At 34.2% G+C, this 18,759-nt stretch overlaps 1 protein-coding gene across 1 annotated transcript; it reads left to right on the top strand.

Annotated features, from left to right (window-relative positions):
* Positions 1-231: 231 nt before the first annotated feature.
* On the top strand, positions 232-16,802 carry LOC124845460 (sugar transport protein 5-like). The gene is made up of 4 exons (XM_088102901.1): positions 232-402; positions 5,481-5,800; positions 15,403-16,032; positions 16,219-16,802. The coding sequence occupies exons 1-4, from the start codon at positions 267-269 to the stop codon at positions 16,669-16,671; spliced, it is 1,539 nt and encodes a 512-aa protein (XP_087959027.1). The 5' UTR covers positions 232-266; the 3' UTR covers positions 16,672-16,802.
* The last annotated feature ends 1,957 nt before the right edge of the window (positions 16,803-18,759 follow it).

Here is an 18,759-nt window from a genome sequence, read left to right as displayed (position 1 = left end):
ATTAAGAAGTAATATTTCAATAAATAATAGAACAACTGATTGTATAAATAATATTAGTCGTAAATTCAGAATAGATTATCTACCCATCACATTTTGACGGTTTATCATCCGGTAAATGTTGTTGTAAAGCGTGCCAGTGTGCGTTTACCCTTTGAGAGAGAAAAAGAAAGCCCCACACTACTCTATTTAAGACCACATTTAATTCTTACACCTAACAACAATATAGTTGTTTTCAGTGTTTAGAAAGAAAAACAGAGCCACAAAAAATGGCCGTGGGAGGATTCTCTCTTGATACTTCTTCAACCAGAGGCTTCGACGGCAAAATTACACTCTCCGTTCTCATCACTTGCATCGTTGCTGCATCTAGTGGCCTAATTTTCGGATACGACATCGGAATCACAGGTACTTTCATAAAATACTTTTACTATTAATTTCTAATTTTTTTCACCTTTCACTTTCAATTAGTTTCTCTCTATAAACAATCCATCGAACACAGTATATGTATTATAATTTATTTTCATGATGAGCATACGTATTTTGTCTCGGAATGATAACAAGAGTAACAAACTAGGTTATAATGCTTTGTGACCTGGTTTATTTTTACCTAATTAGTGTATTTTTTTACACAAATTATCAGAACCGAGATGTTTAAAAGAAATTACACAGTCTGGGATAAGTCGTGTTCAATTCACACAACTTTATCATTCAGATATCATAATCAATGAAAACGATTTTGAATTTCAATTTTAAAGTAAAAAGTTTTACTTACTAGTTATTTGAATTTCTTTTCTTAAAATAGAATTGGTGTTCTGGATGTATTGTGTAATAATTAAAACTAAAGTTTGAATTCAGAAAATGATGTCCAATTTAATTAATTTAGCACTAAAAACGTACTCATAGCGATTTCCATTTAGGAAATTTTGTTTTGAAATTCTGGCGTATGAACACGACTTTTATTTTCTATTTTTTTTTCTTTGCACATAATTTAAGTAATAGAAACAGTTTATATTAGAATATAAATTATTTTATTATGCTAGAATAACTATTCTTTATTTCAAGGAATACTAAGTCTCGGCTACCTCGTATATTTTTATGATAAAATATTTTACTATGTAGGTAGAAATTGTTTATTATACTATGTGGGTCAAAACAATTTTAAAATAATTCAACATAATGTTGATTAGTTTAATAAATAATTATATAGTTTATATTAAAATTAATATAATATATAGTTTAGAAAATAATTATATAGTTTGTTATAAAATTAATATAATTATATAGGTTATAACATTTTAAAATTAATAGTTGTGTTTATCCCAAAAATATAGTGTAAAACCATATAATAGAATGATCACATATAATAATATTACAGCTCAGTTCTTACAAAAGATAGAACGTACGGCTAAGGCCGAAGGACCTTACAGAAATACTAGAAAATAAAAACCGAACGCCATAAGTATTCTGACCGAACAAAAGCCTATATCGAACGATCAAAACAAAAGCAAAGGGGAAAGGTGAGCGAACGATCACCTTACTATCAGACTACTATTGACCGGACGGTTCTACTGCTCGGTCTTCACTTCTACCTCTACTAAGTTATCTTTCTCCCGCGCCTCTTCCAATGGTTCTTCCAGCAACTCTTCTCCTTCTGCTCCCACCCACAGGGTGATCATCGCAATGACAAAGACGAACGAACGGGAATACATGACAAGACAGGAAATAGGTAAGCTTATGTAATTTAATTCATGTATGAACATACATTTCACACAATCAAACAAACAAGATAATTCACCATACGTTTCATTCAAAGCCTAATACTAGACTGACTGTCCGGACTGCATGAAATCTGTGTAGTTACATACGTTCGTGCACCTGGGTGATGTAGTAACTGGGATACCCTCAACAACTGCCACCCGAGTCATTCCTCCCCGGAACGCTCGTCCATAATCCAAAACGTTTCATCCATATCATATTTTCTTCATCTTTCACTATCAATCATCTTAATTTCATCTTTCATTATCTATCATCTCAATTTCATCTTTCATTATCAATCATTTCAATTTCATCTTTGTTCAAAGATTTTTAAGGACACCAGATACCGAACGTTCAATCCTCACTCAGAACGAGAACGAACACTTGGAACGAGACAGAGAGGTCTTCAGTTCCAGAATAGATTAAGACCGAGAGAGTTACTGTCGGGTTGAGAAAGAAACCGAGTACAACTATATATTCACAAGAACGAATGGAACGAACGTTAATTACAAAGTGAGCCAATTAAATGAACTGACTCTTGAAAGCTTCAACCGAATACCGAAAAGACCATGCCAAGTACTAAGACTCTAAGCCGGAACCAATGGATACAAACATTTCAAAACATACAACGAATAATACTTAGAAGAAGTCACATGAAGAAACTGATAGTTTATGAATACTTAGCTTATTTGAGTTTAACATCAAGAAAATCGAATGTCAGTCAATGACCGAACACGGTAGAAAGAGAACTCTATTGAAGTTGGACGAACGCTATTTTCCTCAAGATAGATTATAAAAGAAACGAGTACGAGCGCTTGGTTTAAGACCGAACACTACTCAGTACGAGCGCTTGGTATAAGACTGAGCACTACTGAACTTATAATAGAAGATTTGATAAATATAATAATATACCATTTGGAGTAGTGTTTAAGAATAACCAAAAATATACAAATACATATATATATATATATATATATATATATATAGATATACTTAATTTTATAAACGAATACCAAGAATTAATTATGCTTGGCCGAACGCTCATGCACAACATTATGAAACGAAGACGCTCGTCCTCAACTAGGATTCTTCCCAAATGAAAGAATCCAATTCTAACCAAGTTTACTAAAAGTACCGAACGGTCAATGACCGTTCAGTGACGAACGTACCCTTTCATAGGGGAAATTTCATACCAGAATCATTTATATTCCAACTCATTTATTAACATATAGTTTCATAACTTTATACATTCATATCATAATCAATTTCATAATTCATACCATCCAAACATAGAAATTTCATATATTTCATGCATCATAACATAGCACAATCATTTTTCATATCCAATCATCAAGTCAACGAACGTTCATGCAACACATAATCATACAAATTAAATTAATAAGCTTCCCTTACCTCTGAGCATGACCGAACGTCCCCAGAGGCAGAAATACAATTTCACTACTACAGGTTCTTCTACCGCCAACGCTCGACAATTCAAACTACACCAAGTGACAACCCAACACTATCAGAACCACTCATTTTGAGAATGGTGATCCACACATGAACCCAGAACTAGGTTTGCATGTATAAGAAAACGAATGACAGAGTGAAGAGAAGGACTTACCAGCTCAGCTTAACAAACCGAACGGTTTATCTGGAAGCTCTTGAGGCCGGAAGTGCTTCTACGGCGTCTGAACGGTGATCGGAGAAGAGAAAAGGTGAGATTTGGTAGAGAGAAGGGAGAGGTTTTTAGAGAGGAGGAGGAATGAAAATTTTCAGAGTTTGAGGAAGAAGGTTGCATGCAGAGAGTGTGACGTGAATTTTCAGAAAATCAGTTTTGCTTCCCACTTCAAAACAAACGTCCGCTCATCTGCCGACACCTGCATTCCACTATCTGATTTCCGGATCCTCTTCGCTTGATATCTGACGTCTGTCATCTGAGTGTCGAGTCTCCCTCTTGACACGTGAACTCCACTAAAACGAATTCTGAATGCGTTTTAAATGGGTTCTGACAATAATTAACTTTAGACTTTTGTGAGATGTTTTATTTCTAATTAATTCCATTGTCACGTTTATATTATTTACAAAACTATTAAAAACAAATTCAAGTTATTTTATAATTTTTTATTCCAAATATTTTAAAATGTAACTTCTGCATAATATGTTTATCTGTTCATTAAAAGTTCATCCGATAAAATTTATCTTTTGCAAAAAAATTTCAAGTGAGTAATTTTCTTTTATTCCAAATCCCATGTGACTTTCCCAAATGTGTATTATTGTTTTAAATAAAAATCCACCACCGAAGTCCTTGTCACTGGGATTTTTGAATACTGTACACACAAATCATGCACTAAGAAAGCGAATTTTAATTTAAAAAAACAAAATTAAAAATCGTGCGTCCAGCTCAAAATTGAGTCCACTTACTCATCATTATTGAGTCAACGGCATTTTTGAAATTCGACTTACCTCCAAATTGTATAATTATTTTTAATGTCCGTTCTGTGTGAAAAAAAAATTGGTTAAAATTTAAAAAATTCATTTTTTTATAATTATTTTTTTTGTAATATGTATTAAATAAATATAAATGTATATTATTCTATAATCAGAATAAAAAAAATAAATTATGAAAAAAAGAGTGCGGTATTTGGTTTGGTAATTACGCATATGGACCAGCTATGCCTCTTTTTTTTTTCTTTTCTGTCTAATCAAGTCAATTGTTTTTGGTTTGGATTTTTGTAAAGAAGAAAAAAATTATTTGTTATTACAACTTTTCTCTGATCATTAATGTAGGGGCAGAATGAGTGTAGAGAGAAATAAATGAATTACAAAAAAAAATATTTTGGCACCTTAAGAGTTATATACGACTCTTAATTAATAAGAAACCGATAACAAATAAAAAATAAACAGTACATATAGTTAATATGGATGTGTATCATATAATAAAAAGAATGTTATTAAATTTATTAAAAAAGGTTTTTACAAAATAAATAACTATAAAATAAATATTTTTCAAAATTAAATTATTTAATTATAAATAATTAATTAAATTAAAAAAATTATAAAACCTAAATAGTTAAATAATTAATAAAATAGTTTATATTGATAAAGGTCAAATCAGTTTAAAAAGATGATTATATAAATAATTATTTTTATTAAAGTTATAAATAACAATTTAATTTAATTTAATTAATAAAGAGAAAAAACTGAAAGATTGAAATACGTTTATGTTAATTAAAAGTTAAAGAATTAAATGTTTCTTTAATTTGGATGAAACAATTATTGAGAGAGAGGAGTATCCAGGAAAATCATGCTTGACAAAAGACACATTGGTTCTAATTATTCTCACTTTACAACCAACCAATTGCATTAATTTGCGTTTAACTCTTACAATTAATATTTTGATTAACAATGCTGAATTCCCACATCAGCTACCATCTAAAAATTGCAGTAGGAAGTCTTTTTGTGAGACACAGTGTTCATTTTTGTTAGTTTAGCCTGCATTTTAATTATGTTTTTCCAAACCCTTCTATCGAGTTTAATTTATAATAGAATTGATAATAAGAGTATTTTTTTAATATTGTGTAGATTATTTAAATATATTTATAAACTAATTTTAGTTATTGAATGAAATTTATTTTATTATTTTCTTAAAAGGGTAAAACTTTGGTGATGATTTGGGAACAAAGGAAGAACTTAATTGAAAGAAAAATGGTGATATGTGATTTCAGGAGGTGTTACCACGATGAAACCATTTCTTGAAGAATTCTTTCCGTCGATACTAAGAAAGTCTGCTAGAGCTGAAACAAACGCGTATTGTGTGTATGATAATCAGCTGTTTACACTATTTACGTCCTCCCTTCATCTGGCGGGATTAATATCCTCTCTCTTGGCCAGTCGTGTCACCACCGCATTGGGTCGGAGAAACACCATGATCTTTGGTGGTTGCATCTTTTTTGCCGGTGGAGCCATCAATGGTGCTGCTCAAAATATTTTCATGCTCATCTTAGGTCGAATCTTACTTGGCTTTGGGGTCGGTTTCACTAATCAAGTAAGTAAACTTTTATATAAATCATATGTTAGTAATTTTAATTTTCATCATGTGCTTTCATTGATGCATTTATAATAAAGGTTGAATTAGGGCCTTCTATTTTAATATTAGTTAACATAAAAGTGTTTTTCCTTCTAAAATAGTGATTCATTTATTATACAGCGGTACAGTGGTGACACGTGAGATAATTCTTTTGAAAAATTATTAAAATGGACACATTTGAAAAAAAATTAAGAGTGGGTAAGATGAGTGAAGGTAACACAATTTACCTTTGATCAAGTGTCAACATAGTAAGACTTTATTTTAAAACAATTTTAAAGTTTAAGGCCCACCAAAATGCCATAATTTTAGTTAAAAATATTTTAAATTAGAGTTATAAAACTTCTATTAAAACTGAATTAAAGTTGTGTTTAAAATGAATTGAACTAACACTAGTAAAAAAATAATGTCTTTTTAACGCGTTATATACGCCTCGATTTTACTAAAACTGAAGCGTATAAAAGCACAGTGGCATTTTCATAGTTTTAGGGAAATTATATGCCTCGGTTTAAAAGAAACCGAATCGCAAGATGTCTACTACCTCGGTTAAGCCAGAAACCGAAGCATAAAGTTTTGCTATTGTACCCTCTGCTCCTCTGCAAATCAGCTGACAAACTGAGAAATTTTTTGAAAAACACATACTGCCTCGGTTACAATCAGAATCGAGGCATATAGGTTCAATATATTTTTAAAATTGCCATTATACTTTTCATTTTTTATTATTTTCTGATATAATAGGCATCGGTTAAGCTGAAAAAATGAAAGAGTATGGTTATATTACCTCGGTTATATTTTGAATCGAGGCAGTATAGGCTGTTAAGAGCAAGCCTAGATCCTCTTCTCTTTCTGATTCCAAGTGGGCTTAAGGGTCCAGCTTTTTTTTTTCCTTTTGGAGCAAGCCCAGATCCTCCTCTTTCCCTTGAACGCGCACGAGCAGCGAGGTAGTATAGGCTGAAGCTTCTTCCCTTTCTCTTCTTCCCATGAACGCGGACGAGTAGCGAGAGTGTTATGATGGAGGTGAGTGGCCAGCGAAGACGTGGAGAGATGCGGCGAGGTGCAGCGAGGTTGCATCTGATAGCGAAGCGCTTCCTCGAAGATTCCAACTCCGACTTCTTCAATGGAGACGACTGCGCGAGGACGTTGGTCGTTCTGATTCGAGGCGCAAGTTTCCTTCTCCTCCTTCTTCCTCTGTTTTCGTTTGAGTTTTAGGGGTTTCCTGTTTCGTATAAGAACGCGTGTTGGGTGCCAATGGGGATGCGATGACGGACAAAGGCGGCGGTGGCGCGTTGCGAGGAAGGCGGCAACGGAGTGAATTGTTTTTCGATTTGGCATTTTAGGGTTTCTTAAATTGAGAATTGGAGAATTAGGTTTTTCATTTTCAGATTTGGGGTTTCTATTCTTGTTTTTGCGACTTAGGGTTTCAGCTATTCATCTAATTTTGGGGTTCCAGTTTTGTTATCTGAGTTTGTGAAACAGCGTGGTTATGTCGTGAAACAAAATTCCTGGCTTGGGAAAATATTTTCATGCTCATCTTAGGTCGAATCTTACTTGGCTTTGGGGTCGGTTTCACTAATCAAGTAAGTAAACTTTTTATATAAATCATATGTTACTAATTTTAATTTTCATCATGTGCTTTCATTGATGCATTTATTATAAAGGTTGAATTAGGGCCTTCTATTTTAATATTAGTTAACATAAAAGTGTTTTTCCTTCTAAAGTAGTGATTCATTTATTATACATAGGAGATTCTCTCTAAGCGCGGGTCTTGTTCATCTTTAACGTTTTTCATAGCCATTCTGGTCACTCGTCTAGCAGAAGAAGTGGAATGGCGGAGGACGGTGGACGGAGAGTTGAAAGAAGGGCGTGAGACAGGGATTTCGTTTCAAATTCATTTTTGGGCTTCTTTCTTTGCAATCTTGATTTTTTTTTTCAGTTTCGGGGTTTGAAATTAGAATTTGGAATTCAAATTAGAACCGAAGCACAAAGGTGGCTAAAGAAGAAAAAAAAAGATCCTACTGCCTCGGTTCAGGTTCAAACCGAGACAGTAGAGGGAGACAAAGTAACTCGGTTCGGAACCAAAGCAAAGAGTCTACCACTTTTTGTCTCACCTGAATATGTCTCGGTTCAGGAACCGCTACCTATGAGCGAAAATAACCGGTGTCGTTTCCTCTTACTGCACTAGTGTAAAATTGTAATCATTAAACACAATTTTAATTTAAAAATGCTTGCGTTAAAGTCGTGTTACCATGATTTTTTTGCTTAAATTTTTTAAAATCTACTCATTTCGATTACTTTTTAAAAGGCTTAATACCTCTTTTTGTCCCTCTTTATAAGGGAAATGTTCAAGTTTGTCCTACCTTTTTTAAAAAGTTCAATGTGGTCCCAAGTTGTGGAAAAAATGTCCAATTAAATCCTTTTTGGTCACGGCTTTAAATATTTAACGATCCCGCTGACAGCGTGGAGTGATCTGTGCAACGTGGTTGTTTACCTTCATAACGTGGCAGTGACAGTGTTTTTCATTAAAGTTGACGTGGCAGTGGAAGTGATTAAAAAATTCTGAGTTAGGGTTTGGGTATTCGAAATCACGATTTGGGGATAAGCATTTTGGAAGAACTGGAAATACAAATTGGGTGATGAAATCTGCAGAGCAAATTGTGCGTTTACCCTTTTTGAGAGAGAAAAAGGAAGCCCCACACTACTCTAAGACTACATTTAATTGTCAAGTTCTTGTAATTCTTACACCTAACAACAATATAATTGTTTTTAGTGTTTAGAAAGGAAAAACAGAGCCAACAAAAATGGCCGTGGGAGGATTCTCCGTTGATGCTTCTTCAACCAGGGGCTTCGACGGCAAAATCACACTCTCCGTTCTCATCACTTGCTCTTAAAACAGTTCCAGTTTTCCTTGCCACCCACTCTTTCTCACACCCTCAAAGTACCAAACCCCTCTATCCCTAATTTTATCCTCGCTAGCCACACACACAATAATCTTGGAACACCCAAGTCCATCCAAGCTTGGTGCCCCAGGAGCGAAGGGGTTGACCATGGAGTTATCAATGCCACCCGGCGCAAAAGGGTACACAAAGTCCCAAACTAAACAGAACAAACGTTGTTTGTGCCCTGTAATAGCTTCGGGTCCAATTGGCTCTGAATTGCAGAAGTAAGGATGGGAGAAAATAGCTCCTAATATTTTAACATCACAAGGTAAGGGTTCAGTCCCAGCACACATGGCAATGTTGTGAACTATGTTCCCACCTGCACTGTCCCCCCGAAGGATCTTCATTGGTGGCGTTGTTTTGATTGGAATGGGACGCAACCGATCAAAATGTTTATCCCCAAATCACAATTTCGAATACCCAAACCCTAACTCAGAATTTTTTAATCACTTCCACTGCCACGTCAGCTTTAATGAAAAACACTGTCACTGCCACATTATGAAGGTAAACAACCATGTTGCACAGATCACTCCACGCTGTCAGGTGGATTGTTAAATATTTAACGTCGTGACCAAAAAGGATTTAATTGGACACTTTTTTCACAACTTAGGACCACATTGAACTTTTTAAAAAAGGTAGGACGAACTTGAACATTTCCCTTATAAAGAGGGACAAAAAGAGGTATTAAGCCTTTTTAAAAAAAGTTAGAGGAAAATGATGCTTTTGCTAGAATTAACATTTATTCTCCTTTTTCTTTTTCGAATTAGGATTAATTCCACAAATGTACATAAGCATTCTAAGTGTGTAATTCCATATACAAATGAAAAATTGAAAAGAATCACATATTTTTGTGACATCATAAATTTAACATTAAAATAGTTTATTATATTGTATTAATAACAAATATTTAATTTTAACTCAATTTTATTACATCAATTTATAAAGTGAAAGCTATCCTATTTATATAACAAATTAATTTTATTTATAGACTATGTGAAATTTATCACAAACACTATAATTGTTTTTGAATTAATGACTAATTTCTTCTGTCGATAAGTACTAAGTACTAAAGTATGTTGATAATGTTAATTTTTCAACGAATTATCAACGATAGAAAATCTATTAATAAGTACACCGTTGATAATTACCAACAAGTGTGGACTGTCAGTAATTACTAAAGAACTTGACCGTTAATAATTATCGAAGGCTATGATGCATCGTTAATAAAGGAAAAAAAACGGGTTACATTACCGATGACCTTAATCCTCAGTAATTATTGACAACTAAGATCTCTTAGGAATAACATGAAAACGAATTACATTGCCAACGAAAAATGTAGTTTTTTCTTTTCTGAATGAAAATGAAATCATCTTGAGGTTGTATGTGTCAATTTATTACTATACTTATTACATTAAAATGCATGTTTTGGTAAAAAAAATTATATATAGAATAGGATATATGAAGTACAATATTTTAGTTGGGGCTTGAAAATTTTACGTAAAAGGAATAAAAATTTGGTCTTATTTTTTTACTTAATTAAAATGACTAGTTTCTTGAAACTTTTTAGTAATGGGTGGTGAGAAAAAAATTTCCAATTAACTACGAAACCGTGCTTATAGGTGTATGATTGTAGGCAATTTCAGAGTAGCCACACAAGGGATATATTCTCTTCACATTTTTCCCAATTTTTTAATACAACCTATAATAACCTTCGACAAAAACAAAGAACCGTAAACAAAATCCAATCCAACCAAACACAAGACATCAATTAAAGCACGACACAAAAAGGAGTAAATGGGCATACCTTGTTTCTCAAAGCAGCTTTGTTGAACCTTCAATGCTCCACGACAATGGCATGAAGGAGACGTGACAAGAGGAGTGCTATGATCAGGACGCATAACAACAAGCTTTGCCAATGAAAAGATCGTGACAAACACCATAAAGACGTTGAGCATTATTGGTGTATAATAATTTTTCTTGTTCTTAGACTTTAAAACATGTGTTATAGGCACAAAAAAAAATATTTTAAAGAAAATAAATAATGTTCTTGAGAACTATAACTCAACATCAATTCTCTTCCAATGGGAAAATTCATTGGGTGCAATATTAGTCCCTTTTTGAGTAAGATGATCAAGATACTCCTAACTTTCAAGTCAAAGTTTGATGTTTGATGCCCAAGTCACATATTTAGTTATACCTAACTTATCAACGGAAAAGTTCACAAGGACATAGTCAATATAGATTGATAAGTTAGACACACTGGTCGCATAAGGGGTATTGGAAGAGAGAGAGAGAGAGAAACCCTAAGAAACAAAAGAGGCCTGATCAGATTAACAATGAATCTAGAAAGAGGATGAAAATGTGATCTCGGCGCATGTGATCGCTGTCAATAGGAGTCGCGATACACCAGTAGAGGTGTGTTGGGTTCATAACCCTCAAGTCCTTGGATCGAACTAGGTTCTAATACCATGTTAAGAAGTGGACTTTAAATCTCACTCAATCTTATTAACTTGTAAGGTGAGATTTGCACTCAATTATATACTCTAAATTGGTCTCATCTCTACTCGATGTGAGACTTCTAGTAATTACGATGAAAATCAACCTTACCAAGGCACATTTCATATTTTAATAATTCGAATTCGATTCCTCATCAAATTAAAATATTATTTAAGAGTATCTCCACAATAACCTTTCATGACAATTATGTCTTAGTCATAAAATTAATATTAATAGATCACTTAATAATTATATCATATAATGACTTTAATTTAAAGATTCTAACAACCCATATTCAGAATTCTCATCCTGTAGTATATTGTTTTTAATACATTCTGAATAAAGACCAGGAACACGTTTCGATATATATATATATATATATATATATATATATATATATATATATATATATATATATATATATATATATTGGAATGTATTTAAAATATATTTCAAAAGTATTTTAGATTACCATTAGTACACTAAGAGGATACTGCACCAGTTACTTTTGCTTATAGGCACCGGTTCTACAACCGAGGCATATACCGGCGAGGTAAAAAGGGGTAGGTTTTATGCCTCGGTTGTGAACTGAGTTAAAAAGAATAGGATTTATGCCTCAGTTTTTACGTAACCGAGGCAATAACTTGTTTTTTTTTTTAATTTTTTTAACCTTTAGGATGTTGTTGATGTATGTTCTTATGCATTAGCAGACACCCATCTTCCACTGTCACCAGCATCATTTCACCTTCCCACTTTCAGAGCTACCAACACAACAACACAATTCCACATTTTCAGTGAAACAAGGATTTTCCACCAGCCTTTGTTCCTCTGTTCCTGGAGGTCTCAGCTCTGCCGCCACTCAAAAACTCCAATCAAAAATCCAAAAATTGAAACTTCAATAAAAAATCCAATCAAAAACTCAAGCAGAAACTCCAATCAAAAATCCAAAAATTGAAATAAAAAACCTAGACGAATCGGAACCCTAGACGAATCGGAACGACCACTGCGCCCCGCCGCAAGAAAAGGAACGACCACTGCGCCCTTGCACCTTCGCCGCGCCGTCGCCGCGCCTCCGTCTTTGGCTTGCGCGAGACCACTGGTGGTACTGCCCCAAAGTTGGGTCTCTCTGTGAGATGCTAATCTCGCCCCATTGTGCGCAGATCTAAACAGGGAAGAAGGATGAACACCCCTTTTCAGATCTAAACAAGAAATAAGGGCTGAACCCTTTCCGGATCTAAACTGAAGAACAACGAAGAAGAAATGGACGGCAGCAACGCGAAGAAGAAGAACCGAAGAAGCAATGGACGACAGCGACGACGGATGAAGCGAAGCGGTGACGGACGAAGCGAAGCGGCGACGACGAGGGTGCCACCTCTGTGTGCGATGGAATTAGGGCGATGGCGATCTGGTAGTTGTGGGCGAATGATGAGGGGGTTTTGAGGGATCTGGAGGAGGCGGAGGAAGCGCCATTGCCGCGACGGCGAAAGGTGGGAGTCGTTAGGGTTTAGGGAGGAAGAGAAGCAGGGGGCGCTGTTGGAAGAGGAGAGGGTTATGAGAGGGCGAAGCGAAGCGCGATCGAGAAGAGGGTTATGGCAAGATAGGTATATGCCTCGGGTCCAAGTGCACTGAGGCATTCTATGGGGTGTTAGGCATCGGGTGGGGTTTGAACCGAGGTCATATTATCTATATGCCTCTTTTCCCCTTAAACCGGGTCAAAAAAGTTAACGTAAAGGCTTAATACCCTATTTTATCCCAAGTTTCGTTCGAAAATGTCAAATTAGTCCATCCTTTAAAAAATGCGTCAATTACGTCCTCACTTAATAAAATTTGCATCAATGAAATCCTTCCGTTAAATCCGTACAAACGGTGTTAATTATTTTTCTCTCTTATTAAGTAACGCCGTTTGTACGGATTTAACGGAAGGGATTTCATTGATGCAAATTTTATTAAGTGAGGACGTAATTGACGCATTTTTTAAAGGATGGACTAATTTGACATTTTCGAGCGAAACTGGGGACAAAATGGAATATTAAGCCTAACGTAAACTACGAAAATGCCATCGGTTTTGTTTTTTTACTAGTGATTAGGCCTCGGTTTTGTTTTTAACCGAGTTAATTTTGCTTTTATGCTTCGGTTTCACCACAACCGAGGCGTATAAGTTCGTCAAAATTGCAAAAATGCCACCGCCTTTACATATGCCTCAGTTTTCTAAAAACTGAGACGTATTACCCGTGTTCTTATCTCCGATTTGCACTAGTGTACACAATTTGAAATGGAAATGTATTTTAAAAAAATTATATTCCAAAAAAATTATATTCCAAATTGTATAATGAGATTTTTAAATCAAAATTATATTTTAAAATGTATATTTCAAAATATCTTTTTCAATATAATTTAAAATAGATATTTCAAGTTTTGGAAATATTTTTGGGATTGTAGAATTTGGTATAGAAGTAATTCTCATCTTTTTATTATAATTTTAACGAGAAACAATTTGAGATTTATTGATTTTATGGGGAGCAAGAAGAAATAGTCATTCCTACACCTTCACACATTTCTTCTTAGGCCTCCTTAAATTTCTGAAACTATTCATTTACTTTTTTCTTCAATCTTTGTCTTCATTCTCTTTCACCAGCGCATACCTCTTTCATTTCTTCTACCTCTGTTGGTGTCTCACCAACTCTACCACACTTATCACCTTCTTCTTCCTCCACCTTCACTAGCCTTCGGTAATTTCCGAAGGCTTTTGGCCCTCGGTAATTACCGAAGGGCGGAAGCCTTCGGTAATTACCGAAGGGTGTAAGCCTTCGGTAATAACCTAACGTGGGTAGTTGCCTTCGGTAAGTTGGAGGCAGATCTAATGCACAATTGTATTTCTTATGAAACCAAATTTCACAAACAAACCTGCATAACAGTTTTCAAGCACATACAGACCTGCATAATGCACAATTGTATTTCTTATACACCAACCACTTACCGAAGGTTAAGTTCCTTCGGTAATGTCCCATGTCGATTACCAAAGGCCAAAATCCTCCAATTATGTACTACTTTACAGATCGTCGGAAAATCCTTTGGTAAACAAAGTTTACCGAAGGCCTAAGGCCGTCCCTAATAGCCCGCCGGTAATCAATGATTTTCCTGTAGTGATGGCCCCTTCCTCCTCCCTCCCTTCTCTCACCCAACTCTTTCTAAAATTATATTGTACAATCTAAACAAAACTTTTTATTGTGTATTTTTGAATAAACTATAGACTATAACTTTTTTATTTTGAATATGTGTGCATTATACTAAATACAAAATAACAAATGTATTCCAGAATATATAGTCCAAAATATAAATTTTGTATTTTGAATTTTACATTTTGAAATATATTTTTTATGTTTCAGATTGTGCATCTTACAATATAAAATATAAAATATAAAATATATTTCAGAATATATAATCTGAAATACAAACTGAAATGTATGATTTACAATTTTGTATTTCAAATTATATATTCCAAAATATTTTTAATTTTTGTTTTCTGGTACTCAAAATAAATAAAAGATAAATTTAGAATTTTTGATTTATGAAGGTGCAAGAAGAAACTATCATTAAACCATTAAACCAAGTTGAGAGAAATCTAAGGAGTGAAATATTAGGGCATATGCTTCTTGAAATTTGTCTTTTTTTTTTCAAAATAATAAATTGGTTGATAGGCTACTAAAATTATTATCGAGAGTAGTATTTTTCTTTTCAATTTCTTTTTAAAAATTAAGAACATATTTAAATTGTTACTCACCTTGTATTTTTTCTCTCACTTCTATTATCTACAAACTAGTTTCTAAAATTATTTAAAAAAATGTAAAACAATGTCCTCCCTGTATGAAACTTCTGATGATTTATACTCACGAAATAACGTTAATTTCGGTTGTGAAATGATAGACATAGTTGGAGTCTTTAACTTAATGAAGTCAAGGTCAGGATTCTAGATGAGCTATGAGATCAGATATTTGTGGCAACAAGATGAAGCTTGTCTCTGAATAACTAAAAACAATTACATTGAATAAAAAATTTAATAGTAATTATTTTAGATTTTTCTAATTTATCATCCCTTGGCAATGTTTCATGCCCGCAATTCACAAATTAAAGGCAACGCCAGTGTACTTGTCGGAAATTGCTCCACCCAGATGGCGAGGCGCGTTCAACACGGCCTTCCAGTTCTTCATCGCAATCGGCGTGGTGGCGGCGAACTTCATAAACTACGGAACGGCGAGGTTTCCATGGGGGTGGCGCTTGTCACTGGGCCTCGCCACGGTCCCCGCAATCATCATGACAATCAGTGCCTTGCTAATCCCCGACACTCCCAGCAGCCTAATAGAACGCGACCACATAGATGAAGCCCGAAATGCCCTTCGCAAAATTCGGGGCCCCGCCGTTGACGTTGAACCGGAACTCCAACAACTCATCCAATCGTCGCAGGTTTCCAAAGCCATTGAAAAGGAAAGTGTTAGGACCATTTTTGAGGAACAATATCGGCCTCAGTTGGTTATGGCGTTCGCTATTCCACTGTCTCAGCAGCTTACGGGGATCAACATTGTGGCCTTCTATGCTCCTAACCTCTTTCAGTCTGTGGGCTTAGGCAATAACTCTGCGTTGCTTTCCGCCGTTATACTCGGACTCGTCAACCTCTCTTCCATCCTCGTCTCAACTGCGGTTGTCGATCGCTTTGGCAGAAGATTCTTGTTCATAGCCGGTGGCCTTCAAATGCTTCTCTGCATGGTGCGTCATTCCATTCTTTAATAAAGTTTTAACGCATATTTATGGTTTTGTTTGTGACTGCATAAATTTAGATATAAATTACGTTCAAAGATATATTTATTGTTTGCTTTTAGTGAATAAAATGTTGCAATTGATTTCATATATTTTGCACTGAGTCTGTAGTAAATTGTTTTGATAATTGTGAAGCTTGCGGTGGCTATTGTGCTGGCAGTGGCGAGTGGTGTTCATGGTACAGAGAACATTTCAAAGGACAACACCATATTGGTACTAGTGTTGTTTTGCTTCTACGCTGCAGGTTTTGGTTGGTCCTGGGGCCCTCTTTGCTGGCTAATTCCAAGTGAGATTTTTCCCTTAAAGATAAGATCCACTGGACAAAGTATAGCAGTTGCAGTGCAATTCTTCGCCGTGTTTGTTCTATCTCAGACTTTCTTGACAATGCTTTGCCACTTTAAGTTTGGGGCTTTCCTCTTCTACGCGAGTTGGATTGCAGTCATCACCATCTTTGTCATACTGTTCTTGCCCGAGACCAAAGGAATTCCTTTGGATTCAATGTATGCAATTTGGAGCAAACACTGGTATTGGCGAAGGTTTATTGTCAAAGGACAAGTTAGCCAATATAATCTTCCAATGAATAATTAGTATTAGTACATATAATATGTTTGGTCTTGTTTGTAGGTCTAAAATAAAATCTTGTATACTATGGCTACATACATAATGTATATGATGCATGAAAGCCTGTAATATATGGTTGGATGTATTTGCATTTCTAACTTCTCATTCTTTTTCTCCCTTAATATATTATCTATCATAGAAGTGACATATCTCTTTTATACATATGAGACATGGGGGCTAGCCTAGACCAGCCAATTTGATCTCACATACATCTTCCGATCGAAAAAATATGATTAAATATGTTTTTAGTCCCTAAACTATCAAACGATTTTGGGTTTAGTCCCTCTTTCAAACTAAGGTACATTTTAGTCCTCTTTTTTAAGGAAACTTTGATTTTAGTCCTCCAAACCCAACGACGTTAAAAAAAGGTCGAGGTGGCTAACGGTGAAATTGTATGATTTGTTTTTTCTGACATTGAGTCAGTCTTTCTCAGCTTTTCTCTCTCCCTCTCCCTCGTCTCCTTCCATTGAGTCTGTCTTTTCCACTGTCACCTCTCTCTCTTCAATTTCTCTTTCTCTCTCATTCCTCCAAACACCTCCAAACCCATTCCAATTCTCACTCTCATGGGTTGTTACCTCTCTTGCAATTTAAATATGAATAAGACGAAAAGGTTGTTAGGTTAATTAATATAGTAGTACATCTCATCCTGTAGTCTATCACTTTTTCTTTTATTCATTTTCTTTTCTAACGTGCATCAACTTTTGGGATCCACATGAAATATCAACAGTAATGCATTTGAAATTGCAATCATTTTAGGATAGAAAAAATATATTTAATTATGCAAATAAAAAATTACAAACTATTAAAATTTTAATCAATAACAGCTGGTTTGCAAATAAAATTCATCAATTACTTAAGTAAAATTTTTACCAAACAGTACTAATAAAAAACAGACTATGTTAATTGATTTTTACCAAAATTAATGTAGCCAATCATAAACTGAGGATATTTAATATTAGATTAAATCAGTTTGGAAAAGAAAATTCATTAGACCTAATCAATCATTAATTCACCATGAAAATAGTTTGGTTTAAAATTTAAATCCAATTCAATGGACTCGAATTAAAAGCATTTGGCATTGGATCATTTTTAAATTTCAGCCTTACTTTAATTTTTCTTTGAAGTATATATTCAAAAAATTACTAAGATATGTAATTAATATAAAAAAAATTAAAAACAAGAAGTATCTAATCTGCAAGTCATTATAAAGCTAATAGTTGTATAACTTTTAAAATCGATACTATTAAATTCACAACTCGAAAAATGATAATTACGTTTATATACTTTTATAAAATAAATGTAAATATAAGTGATCTCATAAATTTATAAATAAAAATATCAGCATATTTATAAGTTTGTTTTGGATTAGATTGATTTTTGAAATCAAATCCAAACTCCAATACAAAAAATAGTTCTTTTTTCTTTTTTCAGTTTTTCGCACTTGTTTTTATGAATAACCATGCATAAAACAGTTAAGTAGAAAAGTACGAGAAATGCCATTAGTATGAATTCTTAAATTGTTTAACCATACTGGATGATTTGTAGAGGTATAATAAAAATACTTTTGTGCATGCATCATGATTCACATCTAAACTTTTCATCAATGCAGAAAATTGGACCAAATCACACCACAACCAGCACACTCCCTCACAAACACAAAGAAGACACATTTCCCCTGCATCAAAGAACCCGCTGGAGTTTAACAGAATAACTAATAACCTGGCTATCCTCTCCCTGCACTCACAGTTCAAATCCAATACCACATACCAACTCATAATTCATAAAACTCAAACATTGCATGGTCATATATAAACTAGAATAACAACCACATTCTTACGTTGTAATTCCACAAAACATAATTACAAAGTATTATTAACTTCCAATTGTTTAAGCAATGAAACTCAATTAACACATAAACTACATAACAGGAACACATTAAACTCATACATTCAGACCACAATAATTTAAAAATAACGGAATTAGCTCTCCATACCTGGTTAATTTCTCTTCATTGTTAACTCTCAGGTCACTATGCACTCCTCGTTCTCCACTACC

This window comes from Vigna umbellata, chromosome 1 (assembly GCF_029865625.1).
Source record: "Vigna umbellata cultivar VRB3 chromosome 1, Vumbellata_1.0, whole genome shotgun sequence".
Classification (NCBI taxonomy): domain Eukaryota; kingdom Viridiplantae; phylum Streptophyta; class Magnoliopsida; order Fabales; family Fabaceae; genus Vigna; species Vigna umbellata.
This window is presented reverse-complemented; position numbering and strand designations above follow the sequence as displayed.

Excerpts from the sequence above, each read along its gene's own strand:
- LOC124845460 (XM_088102901.1), top strand. The coding sequence starts at position 267 with ATGGCCGTGGGAGGATTCTCTCTTGATACTTCTTCAACCAGAGGCTTC. Across the intron at positions 5,801-15,402 it reads GGGTCGGTTTCACTAATCAA|GCAACGCCAGTGTACTTGTC; the intron begins GTAAGTAAACTT and ends CACAAATTAAAG. Across the intron at positions 16,033-16,218 it reads TTCAAATGCTTCTCTGCATG|CTTGCGGTGGCTATTGTGCT; the intron begins GTGCGTCATTCC and ends ATAATTGTGAAG.